The sequence below is a fragment of the Bison bison genome, unplaced genomic scaffold, assembly GCF_000754665.1.
Source record: "Bison bison bison isolate TAMUID 2011002044 unplaced genomic scaffold, Bison_UMD1.0 scf7180017858048, whole genome shotgun sequence".
Taxonomy (NCBI): domain Eukaryota; kingdom Metazoa; phylum Chordata; class Mammalia; order Artiodactyla; family Bovidae; genus Bison; species Bison bison.
Window position 1 is genome coordinate 2,451,954 of NW_011488621.1, and position 12,768 is coordinate 2,464,721.

A 12,768-nucleotide genomic window follows, 5' to 3' on the forward strand; every position below is an offset into this window, starting at 1 on the left:
GCAAAGACATACTAAATTTTTTAATTAATGAAGTTAACCACATAAAAAGCAATATAATATTCACTGCTGGCACAGGAGTGGTGAAGTATAAAGTAGTACAAACTTCTGGAAAATAGTTTGGAAAAATTTAAAACCCTTAAAAATACTAATATCCTTGGCCAAGGAAATTTTTTGAGACTAAAAGAAATTAAATTTTTATACTAAAAGAAGTTTAACAGGATTGCCTCTAATGAAAGGATTTGTCTGAATTTTTCTGTATATACTCAAATCAATGAAATGACTCAGTTTCCTCCCTCTTTCACTCATTTTCATTTATGGGATATAAATATGTTTAGTACTTACATGTGATTTACAGTCTTTTTGTTTTTAAGTTTTTTTTTTTTTTAATATGATTGTCTTAATTTTTTAGTGCATTTAACAAGGTTTACTGTTTTACAGGTCACATTTCCTGGAGCAGGAAAACTTCCACACATCATTGGAGGATCAGATCTAATAGCTCATCATGCTCGAAAGAATACAGAATTAGAAGAGTGGTTGAGGCAGGAAATGGAGGTTAGTAGGAACCAGACCCAGTAACTTGTTTGATTGTTTGATCCCTGGTGATTTCCTTAGAGCAAATTCTTCTTAAAAACCAAACTTAAGATAAGTGACCTAAGGTTATTCATTCAGAAAAATTCCTGAGTTACAGTTAAGATTAATTTGCAGCTTTCCATAACAGTTCTTTAAGGGACTTCTAAATTTACTGATCGTATGTGCAACTAATTTGCTACCTACGTCTCAGGAACCCAAACCTCAGTTATAAAATTGCTCTTTTGGGAAAATATGAACAGCTATACAGCTCTCCATGTTAGGATGTGGTTTCCAAAAACTCACTGTTTTACAGATAATCAGCTGCATGTGTTTATAAACTCTAATGAGAACTCAGAGGAGAGAATACAAAAATATGCTTCCTTTACTTTCTGGGTGTTGTGAGTCCCTAGTGTATATTCTATAACAGGACTGTCCACCTGATCCATAATTCTTTCAACCCCTTTTTTTAAACTGAAGAATTGAACAAAAATTCATTAAACCGAGGAGCCTTTTAGTATAGAAGTACTACATGGCAGTTAAGAATTCAGAAACCCGTGACCACTGAGTTGAAAGAGAATCAGAGGCCACATCCAAAGTCAGAAAGTCGTCTTCTCGGCTCTTCGTATTGCCTGATTACCCACTGTTCCTGGAAACTAAAGGTGGCTCCACTGATGGTATTGGCAGGCTGTTTGGTAACTGGGGAGCAGGGGCAGTATCACTTTCTTGAGCTCTGATGTGACATAAGTCCCTGTTTCTCCTCAATGTGTCTTACCTCCTTTCTAGATATTTCACTGCTTTGTTTCTTTGGATTTTACTTTTGATAATTTCTTCAGATTGTCTTCCAGTTTAGTACTTCTCTCGTCAGATCTGTCTGGTTGGTATTTCGGTCATCCATTGAGTTTTCATTCATCATACTGTGTGGTTTCATTTCTGAAAGTGCATTTCATTTATTTCTAAATCTTGTTCCCTGCTGATATTTTAAAGCTTCTGTTTTATATTAAGTACCTAAAGTGTTGATATGTTTAATCTAGTTCTCTCTCAGGGTGCCTTGTTTCCAAATACGTATTTGTCATCTTTGAATGTGAACTGCTCATTTTCTTTGGGAACTTGATCTGTTGGGAATCCTTAAGTCTAATTTCAGATTTATTTCCTCCAGAAATATGAGACTCCTTTAATCTCTGCTTGTAATGTTTTTGGACCATTCAGCTAGTTAGTACATATTTGGACCTGAAGCTTGAGTGAAGGCTCACCTGTCATTATAAACTTAGTGAGATTTTAAAAAATTTCTTTCTTTCAGTTTGTATCAGGGTCAAGACAAGCAAGTTTATTTGTGGTGTTTTTTGTGTGTTGTAGAGTTTGTTCCCGTTTTACCCTTTAATGGTGGAGTCCTTTATTCCTTGTCTTGGGTTTTCTTTCATAATGCTCATTTCCCACACAGATATCAAAGGAGAGCCTGGGTTTTTGTGGTTTGCATATCCCCACAGGGCAGGACAAAAGCTAGCTTTGGTACTTGACAACATCTCAGGACTTATATTTTGCTTTATTATGGGTTAAATGTAGTATTCAGAAATTTGTCTTTAAACATGCTTTTTTTAAAATCAAAAAATTGTTAGGTCACTCAAAAAATAGGGTTGTCAGGATTATTAACTGTCAGAAAATGGAAGAATGGATATACCATCCTTTAGTTCTTTATTTTTTGAAAGAATAATTTGCTTTCTTATTTTATAGATGTGCATTCCAAAGAATTATAATAGTAAACAAAAGAATGAAGAACTTAAAATCCCAGTTATCCATTTAAACGTCAAATGCATAATGTTCTAGACATCTCTTTATTGAGGAGGGGAAGAGGGAGACAGATTGATCGAAAGAAGTAAAAGTGAAAGCACTGCTGAACTTGTATGACTGTTTCTTCTTTCTAGGTATTTCCTGAGACCCCTAAAGAAAAACACTGTCAGGTTAGAATCAGTTTTTGCTTCAAAGTGCATATTGCTTTTAGATAATTGTTTGTTGACTCCTTGCTGTGAAGAGTGCAGAAATTATTTGTACTTCCGCACCCCCACCTCATGCCAGGGCCCTTTCCCCTCTTTTTAGGTGACTTGCATGTCTACCATATTCCTTCGCAGGTCTGAAAGTCAGTAACAATCAGAGTATATCTCAGTATTGATCATTCTTCCTTCTTGTTTCCTGCGATACAGTATGCGATTTTGATTTGTAGATGCAGTTCTTTTTTATTTCAAGGAACTTTTGCATTACCTCCTTAAAGACATTTTTATATTTGCTGGGATCACTACATTTAAGACATTACTCTCCTTTATTAAATTCATTGTGGTTTTCTTTAAGCTCTTTAACTATATCAGAAATTCAAATTTCAGTTGTATATGTTCTATTCCTCACCAGCTATGTTATGTGATCTTGACTTCATTATACCTAATTAGAAATAATTAAAATCCTAATTACCCATTTAAACATTATTATTATTATTCCTCTGTCTCCTCCTATGCATAATGGGAACAATAATAGTACCTCCATTTCACAGGCTTTTTGTGAGAATTACATAAGATACTACTTAATACAACATTTACAATAGTGGAAACTGTGTTAGCTATTTCTCATTTCTTAATTCTGAAATGGTATCGTTACAGTTTCAGTTGTTTACTTAGCATTCATTCCCATTTCATTTCATTGTGTTTTTCCTATCATTTAACTTTTTTGTTCTTATTTTATTGCTTTCATGTTCTTGTTAATTTTATGTGTCTTATTCATGGGTTATTGTTTCTTACAGACCAGGTTCTTTAACTGTCTTTGGCATGTTCTGTTCTAGTCTCTCTCTTTTTCCCATCTAGATGTGGAGTGGCTTTGCTGTTTTCTTTAATTTTGCCGCTATTTAAAGTAAAATACCTGTCCAGATACTGTTTGCTGTGTGACACGGCGTGTGATGTCTTATGCAGGGATTACATTCTAAAACCAGTTTGGGGCTTCCCTGGTGGCTCAGTGGTAAAGAATTCTCCTGCCAGTGCAGGAGACATGGGTTCGATCCCTAATGTGGGAAGATCCCACATGCTGCCAAGCAGCTAAGCCCGTGAGCCACAAGTACTGAGCCCGTGCTCTGGAGCCTCAGAGCCGCAACTCCTGAGCCCACACCCCCTAGAGCCCGTGCTCCACAACGGGAGAAGCCGCCTCAGTGAGAAGCCCGTGCACGACAAGTGGAGAAGCCCCCACTTGCCGCAACTAGAGAAAAGCCTGCGTAGCAGTGAAGACCCAGCACAGCCAAAAGTAAATAAATAAAATTATTTAAAAAGGAAGCAGTTTGAGGCAGAAATTGAATGTAGTTAAAATCACTCCTGCCCTATACTTGTCAGTATGGCAACGTATTCAGTCAAAGGCACGTAGCACGGCCCATCTACTTGCTGTTGCCTGAAAGCACTGAATTGACGTGGGAGTGGTGGGGTGGTCAGGTAAAGCTATGTGCTGCTCTTTCTGAGAATGGGTTAAATATGTACCAGGGAGTGAAGAGAAGAACCTAGTATTTCAGGTTATTTGCCTGATCTGTCAGGGATGCCTGGAGCCTGTCTTTGGTCAGTGTCAGTCCCACTTACTCACTTCTCCGTGCCATTAGTCCCCTCCCAGCAGTCCACCAGGAGTTGTTTTCTCTTTCCTGCTCAGTCTGCTCTTTCCCAAATTTGTAGTATTAGTAAGAATTCTCAGGTGTGGACAGTTCTGTAGCACCTTTTAATGAGTTGGAGGAGTGTTAGGAATCCGTTGCATTAGTCTTTGGGTTCTTTGCATGGCCATGTTTTTGAAGTCTGCATCTTGATTAGTTTATAACTGGTGAGTGTTATTTGTTCTTGGATGGGGTGAAGCTGAGAGAATGATGGTGCAGCTGCTGACTTGTTTCTTTCTTTTATTTCATTAGCATTAGTAGAGAGACTGTGTTCTAGATTTATTCTACCAAATCTCCTTTTTTTTTCTAGAGCAATTTCAGGTACTCTAAGAGTTTGCTCTCTCAGATAATAGAGTTGGCTTTATTCTTCTGCATGGCTACAGCTCCTATACACATGTGCTACTGCCTTGATGCCTCATTTCCCTGTGCTTGCTCTAGCTACTCTTCTGTGTTCCCTGCCTTTTGTTTTGTTAAGTCCTTCTTTCTCCTTTTACTGCAGACCAGTCTTAGTTTTCACTATCACTTAGTTCCCATACTCTCTTTGAATATAGGATATGTTCATTCTGTGCATTAAACATAATAACTCTTTGAATTCTACCCAACCTGATTTGGATTTTGAAAGACTGTGATATGTAGTTCTCCCAAGCCACTGAAAAATGCCAGTAATAGGAATGACATTTATTTCTGTTTTTTAACACTATTTTACTTAATAGTTTTACTTAGATATACAAAATAAAGCTGATTTTTCTTTTTTAACTAATTTATTTTAATTAGAGGATAATTGCTTTACAATATTGTGATGGTTTTGCCATACATCAACATGAATCGTCCATAGGTGTACATGTGTCACCTGCGTCGTAAACCCCTCTCCCACCTCCCTTCCCACCCTGTCCCTCTAGGTTGTCCCAGAGCACTGACTTTGGGTGCCCTGCTTCATGCATGGAACTTGCACTGGTCATCTGTTTTACATATGGTAATGTACATGTCTCAATGCTCTTCTTTCACATCATCCCACCCTTGCTTTCTCCCACTGAGTCCAAAAGTGTTCTTTACATCTGTGTCTCCTTTGCTGCCCTGAATGTAGGATCTTCTAAATTCCATATAGAGTTAATATACAGTATTTGTCTTTCTCTTTCTGACTTACTTCACTCTATAATAGGTTCCAGAGTCATCCATCTCATTAGAACTGACTCAAATGCGTTCCTTTCTATAGCTGAGTAATATTCCACTGTGTGTATGTATCCCAGCTTCCTTATCCATTCATCTGTCAGTGGACATCTAGGTTGCTTCCATCTCCTAACTATTATAAATAGTGTGGCAGTGAACATTTGGGTACATGTGTCTCTTTCAATTCTGGTTTCCATCAGGTATATGCCCAGCAGTGGGATTGCTGGGCTGTATGGCATTTCTATTCAGTTTTTTAAGGAATCTCCATACTCTTCTCTATAGTGGTTGTATCAGTTTGCATTCCCACCAACAGTGTAAAATGATTCCCTTTTCTCCACACCCTCTCCAGCATTTGTTGTTTGTAGACTTTTTGATGATGGGCATTCTGACCAGTGTGAGATGATACCTCATTGTGGTTTTGATTTTCATTTCTCTGATAATGAGTGATGTTGAGCATCTTTTCATGTGTTATTAGCCTTCTGTATGTCTTCTTTGGAGAAATAGCTGTTTAGGTCTTTTGCCCACTTTTTGATTAGGCTGTTTGTTTTTCTGGTATTGAACTGCTTGTACATTTGGAGATTCTTTGTCAGTTGTTTCATTTGCTACTATTTTATCCTTTTCTGAGAGCTGTCTTCTCACTTTGCTTATAGTTTTATTCATTGAGCAAAAGCTTTTAAGTAGGTCCCATTTGCTTATTTTTGTTTTTATTTCCATTACTCTAGGAAGTGGGTCATAGAGGCTGTGGCTGTGATTTATGTTGAAGAGTACTCTGCATAGTGTCTGGTCTCACATTTAGGTCTCTAACCCCCTTGGAGCTTATTTCTGTGTGTGCTGTCAGAAAGTGTTCCAGTCTCACTCTTTTACGTAGTTCACCAGTTTTCCCAGCACCACTTGTTGAAGAGACTGTCTTTTCTCTATTGTTTATTTTTGCCTCCTTTGTCAAAGATAAGGTGTCCATAGGTTTGTGGATTTATCTCTGGACTTTCTGTTTTGTTCCAGTGATCTATATTTCTGTCTTTGTACTAATACTATACTGTCTTGATGACTGTAGCTTTGTAGTATAGTCTGAAGTCAAGACAGTTGATTCCTCTAGTTCTGTTCTTCTTTCTCAAGATTGCTTTGGCTATCCAGAGTCTTTTGTGTTTCCATACAAATTGTGAAATTATTTGTTCTAATTCTGTGAAAACTACTTTTGGTCATTTGATAGGGACTGCATTGAATGGGTAATTGCTTTGGGTAATACTCATTTTGGTATTTAGGTATACTCATTTTCACAATATAGATTTTTACAATCCAAGAGCATGGTATATATCTCCATCTATTTGTGTCTTCCATTTGTGTTCTGCTGTACTTATTAGACAACGTAAAAAGATGTAATTTCATTTTGACATTTCATTTTATGAATAGGAAATCATCCTGGTAAGTTTGAATCCCTGCAAGTATAAGCTGTGCTCTTATTCAAGTAGACCTGGTCAATCCCAGTTCTTGCATATGACAGTTTTCTGATTTTTCTTAACCTAAGTCTCTGTTCCTTCGGAGAAGGCAATGGCAACCCACTCCAGTGTTCTTGCCTGGAGAATCCCAGGGGCGGCGGAGCCTGGTGGGCTGCTGTCTCTGGGGTCGCACAGAGTCGGACACGACTGAAGTGACTTAGCAGCAGCAGCAAGTCTCTGTTACTTATTGGTTAAAATTGGGGTAATAGTGTAAAATAGTAATGAAGTTATATGAAGATTAAGTGAGTTTTTCTTAGAAACTGTTTTAAGATAGTATCTAGAAATACATAAATGTAAATTATTTATAGTAAACAAACAATAGCTGCATTCAGTGAACTTACACTTCTTTAGTGGAGACATGATACAAATAATTGTAACAGAAAGTAGAAATTGATAAGAATCTAGGAGCACATAGCTAAAGTTTTGTGGGCGTTCTTCATATCAGACTTATTTTTATGTTTTTAAGCTATTTATTTTGTATTGGGGTATAGCTGGTTAACAGTGTTGTGACAGTTTCGGGTGAACTGTGAAGGTGCTCAGGCACGAGTCCCTTCACATGCGTGTATCCGTCCCCTCCCATCCAGGCTGCCACAGCACACTGAGCAGTGGTCCCTGTTGGTTATGCATTTCAATCATGGCAGTGTCAGACTTATTTTTAAATGAAGAGACTCAGAAAGCCATTGTTCAAGAGGTGAAGAACATGTTCCTTGACACATAGGAGGCAGTAAATAATTATTGAGCAAATGCACCTTGAAAGATGGTCAGCTTTGGAAAGAGGAGGAAAAGGAAGTAATTTCTAGATAGAGGAAGAAACATGAACAAAAGCAGAGAGAGGCCAGTATGTTTGTTGGGAGGTGTGTGTGGTGTTTTGTCTCTATGTGATTCAGTTTATCTGGCTTTAATAGGGTTCAGGAAGAAGAGGGTGAGAAGTGATTGAGAAAGTAGAATGGAGCCAGGTCATGAAGACCCTTTCCCATTTAGGGGTCGTCAGACTCAAGAGTGTGTGTTTTCTTTGGTATGTTGGGGAAGTCATTGAAGGGTTTTGAATGGCACACAATAAGATCACAGCTGGACTTGAGGAAGGGTGCACACAGCTCAGGGTATTTCCAGTCCTAAGTCTCAAAGGTGCTTTAGCAGTTTGGTGAGCTTGTGTGTAAAATTATTTTGTGGATGAGGTAATTTAGTAGCAGTTTCTGAGGCCTGATTTGGGACTGTGAGGAGAGCCACTTTAACTGGAGAGCTGCTCTGGTTGAAGGCGCAGGCTTCTGTCAGTGGTATGATCTCAAAACATTGACATTTCATTTAGTAAAAGAGTTTTGCTGGAAAAAAAATGTTTAAAAACTTAACAAACTAGCAGTATATGTGTTGGTTGCCTTTGAGAGGAGACTTGCTGGAGAAATTTGATTAGGGGACTTCTGCAATAATCTTGGCATGAAGGGAAAATGGAACGGATCTGTTGAATGGGTGAGAAGTGGCGACCTCCAGAATGTGGTCAGCTGCTGCAGCTGCCGCAGCAGGTAGGAGTCAAAAGTGGTCGACGCACAGTTGGGGAAAAATTTAAGTTTTAAAGATGGGACCAGGGAACTCAAGACCTCTTGGATCAAGAGTCCTGTTCCTTGGAGCCCCATCATGTTTATTTCGTGTCTTGGCAACAGAAAGAATCTGTTGTGCAGCATGAAGTCAACCTCCTGTGTCCCTGGTCATGTCTCCCATTTTATTGATTACTTTAAACTACCTTTGTTATTTTTTTGTACAAGGGCTGTCACCTAACTGGAGGTCATAGACCCGCATATGCTTTGGGAAAACATCTTGGTGTGTGCACAAGCAATGTTCTGAACTTGGGCTGATTTGGCATTCCAAGGTCCACGCTGTTTTTCTTTAGTTTAGCAGGGTATGAGGACCCCAACGAATCAACCCAATGTACTTTTATTTGGGTCATGCTGTATTGCTATATTTTGCTTTTATTCTTTTCCTATGGTGATTTTCTCATGGCTTAGCCGGAGCAACAGGCGGCTATTAACCTCTGCAGTCAACCAGCATGGCAGTTTCATTAACAGTATATTCGTCATTGAGCAAATCTTTGAAATTATGTTAATTTTGACAGGTTCAAAATCAGCATGCAAAAGAAGACTCTCTTGCTGATGACCTCTTTAGGTAAAGTTTAATTTCACTTTTCTTGTGAATTTTTGTATATAACACTCAGTTCTGTTGATAGAGTTTAAATATTTCGACCCCTTTCCTTAAAATTAGACATTTGGTACCTTCACCTAAATAATATTTTGTTTTGTTTTTAATTTTTTTTAACTACTTGAACACCTCTTTACTACTGGATAAAGGCTTGGGCTTAATTCCCTTGTACTATATCACAAGATGTTTAAAATATATATGGGCATTTGGGCTTCCCTGGTGGCTCAGTGGTGGACAATCCACCTGCTAGTGCAGGAGATGCAGTTTGATCCCTGGGTCTAGAAGATCCCCTGGAAAAGGAAATGGCAACCCACTCCAGTATTCCTGCTGGGAAGTGCCATGGACAGTGGAGCCTGGTGGGCTGCAGACCACGGGGTTGCAAGAGTCAGACATGACTTAGCAACCAAACCACCACCACCGTGGGGCATTTAGACAATGAAGGTTCCTGAGCTGGGTGAATTTGAGTGACACGTGAGATTTTTAGCCCTGAGTAGAAAGAATTATGAATGAATGGAGTTTGGAATAAGATAAGTAAAATACCAGACATGAAAATAAGAAGCTGGATTAGAATTTCAAAGCAGGTTGTTGTGAGAGGATTAGAGGACTTATAATGGGTAATAATAATTTAATTCAGATTTAACATTTTCAGCATGCTTGCAGGCCCAACAAGCTTCATAATAATTAGCTCTCAAATATGCATAAAATACAATATTGTAGGTAGATACTGGCTAGGGTGGAATAACATTTTCCCAAGAAATACTGTAATTTTGAGTCTTGTTTTATAGCCAATTTGATTTTTAATTTCATTATTGAAAGTATGAATCATTGATGAAAATGTTGACAAATAGTGCTGATTTTTCATAAGTATAGTCAGATACCCAACTACATTTGTTCAGTTGCTATAGGAGACTTTTATAACATAATTATATTTTAGGTTCATTATGCTCTTTTGGGCAAATGGTAGAATTTAATGTGGGAGTGGAGAGATCTGTTTGCAGCTAGTCTGGATGAAGTATAAAAATGTATTAATTTTTCAACTGTTGTTTTCATTAATTACTTTGAGGCTTTTACAGGATTTTTCATGATGTTTTACTTTTACCAAATAGTCATCAAAGCAACATCAAAAGGATAAATGACAATAAAAAATGTCTTTGCTTAATATTTGATCCTAGGGATAAAACTGGCATTGTCATTCTGTTTGCCAAAGCATGTCTATATTTTGAAAGCCCTTTAACTTGTGAAAGGAACACTATCATTTATCTAGATATCATTTGACTCAGTTTCTTTCTTTACAGATACAATCCTAATGTTAAAAGGAGAAGATAACAAGGTTTTATGAAGAAGCCACAGAAAAACATTTCCTGTTTAGTATTTACTTCAAGTTTCCTCTGCAGTACATTCATATCATGTATAGAAGGTTTAAGTTTATGGCCTAAATTTGTTAAATAAAATGCACAAAACTCAGTTTCTTTTGTTTGGGACCATTAGTATTGTTTATTCTGTTTTAGTCTTTGTCATCTCATCTTTTATAATTTTTTCTCATTTTTAAATGTGATTTTAACTTATTGAATAGTTAATATAGTCATAGTTCAAAATTCTAAAAGTATAAAAAGGTAAAAGCTTAAAAAGTTTCCCTTCTACCTCTGTCCTGGCTGTCTGTTTCCTTGCCTCTGAAAAAAATGCATGATACTCATTTCTTTACAGAGATTTTTAGTGCCTATTCAAATTTCTATGCATATCATTTTCCAGTAATTTCCTATAGAAATGATACAGTGTTATATACCTTACTCTTTTTTATTGACTAGATTGGAAGGTTATAGTAATATCAAAGCATAGTATTTTTCCTTTTTATCATTTTTTCTTTTCCATTATCCTGTAGTCTTTCCTGAACTGAAGTAACCCAAGTGAAATGGATTCTAGTATTGAAGATGCCACCCACATATTTTTCTAATATTGGAAATGACAGTGGAGGATGTCATCAAGCCTGGGGATATATCTCCCTAAAATGAGATAAGACCTGTTTGGTGGTCTTACTAAACTGGGTATTGAGTAACACTCTAAAAAGTTGAGCTTTTTAGAATCCTAGCTTTTTTAATCTAAAAAGTAGAAATGGTAAGGTTGTCTTCTTTCTACCTAAAAGGGAGATGGTGAGGAAAAACTTTGTTTTTCCAAATTTTTTCATATAGACAGCTTTCACTGTACATTTTAATTAGGGTAAAGTCTTTTTGTCTACTCTAAAGACTGATATATTTTGTCCTAGGAGATAGAGCATGCTTTTTATACTGACTGAAAACTTCCTAGTTTCACATAGATTCTGCCACCCTAACAAACAGGCTATGAGAGATAGCCTAGCATGAAAAGTTATATCATAAATTAATTTGTATTGTTGTTAAGTCTTCATGGAAGATCTAATGTTCCACTATTTCAGGCAAGGGAAGTCAACATATTTAAATACCTGACTAAGGCCCTTTGCACTCTTGACCAGCCTTCAGAACATGTTATTTCCTTTCAGGAGAAAGTTTGTAAATGTCTTAGATTTTTCTTATTTATTTTTGTTTCATTATCCCTTCAAATTCTTTGTTAAAGAAACATTATTAAATGTGTATTCATAATGCTGTCCACAACACTGAAAGAATTCGAAGATAAATGAATAATGGTCTCTCTACACTCCTAACAGTCTCTGTTCCCTTTAGGAGTAGTCTAAAAGCTCAAAACACTCCAGAACTGGTGGTCCAAGTGTTTTAAATGTATATACAGAGTACATGATAAACACTGGGCTGGAAGAAGCACAAGCTGGAATCAAGATTTCTGGGAGAAATATCAATAACTTCAGATATGCAGATGACACCATTGTTATGGCAGAAAGTGAAGAGAAACTACAAAGCCTCTTGATGAAAGTGAAAGTGGAGAGTGAAAAAGTTGGCTTAAAGCTCAACATTCAGAAAACAAAGATCATGGCATCCGGTCCCTTCACTTCATGGCAAATAGATGGGGAAACAGTGGAAACAGTGTCATACTTTATTTTTTGGGGCTCCAAAATGACTGCAGATGGTGACTGCAGCCATGAAATTAAAAGATGCTTACTCCTTGGAAGGAAAGTTATGACCAACCTAGATAGCATATTCAAAAGCAGAGACATTACTTTGCCAACAAAGGTCTGTCTAGTCAGGGCTATGGTTTTTCCTGTGGTCATGTATGGATGTGAGAGTTGGACTGTGAAGAAAGCTGAGCACTGAAGAATTGATGCTTTTGAACTGTGGTGTTGGAGAAGACTCTCGAGAGTCCCTTGGACTGCAAGGAGATCCAACCAGTCCATTCTAAAGGAGATCAGCCCTGGGATTTCTTTGGAAGGAGTGATGCTAAAGCTGAAACTCCAGTTCTTTGGCCACCTCATGCGAAGAGTTGACTCATTGGAAAAGACTCTGATGCTGGGAGGGATTGGGGGCAGGAGGAGAAGGGGATGACAGGATGAGATGGCTAGATGGCATCACTGACTCAGTGGACGTGAGTCTGAGTGAACTCCGGGAGTTGGTGATGGACAGGGAGGCCTGAAGTGCTGTGATTCATGGGGTTGCAAAGAGTCGGACACGACTGAGCGACTGAACTGAACTGAAAGTTCTATTTGACACAGAAAGTATTGTTAAATAGATGGAAGATGTTTACCATTGCTTTGCATAGATCCTTCTGTGC

At 37.6% G+C, this 12,768-nt stretch overlaps 1 protein-coding gene across 1 annotated transcript in view; it reads left to right on the top strand.

The window, feature by feature from the left end:
• Window positions 1-10,542, top strand: part of NBN (nibrin) — a 58,475-nt gene extending 47,933 nt beyond the window's left edge. Inside the window, exons 17-19 of the mRNA XM_010862212.1 lie at window positions 439-552; window positions 8,996-9,045; window positions 10,374-10,542. Coding sequence (XP_010860514.1) covers window positions 439-552; window positions 8,996-9,045; window positions 10,374-10,404 — 195 coding nt within the window. The 3' untranslated portion in view covers window positions 10,405-10,542. The remainder of the gene's footprint in view (window positions 1-438; window positions 553-8,995; window positions 9,046-10,373) is intronic.
• The last annotated feature ends 2,226 nt before the right edge of the window (window positions 10,543-12,768 follow it).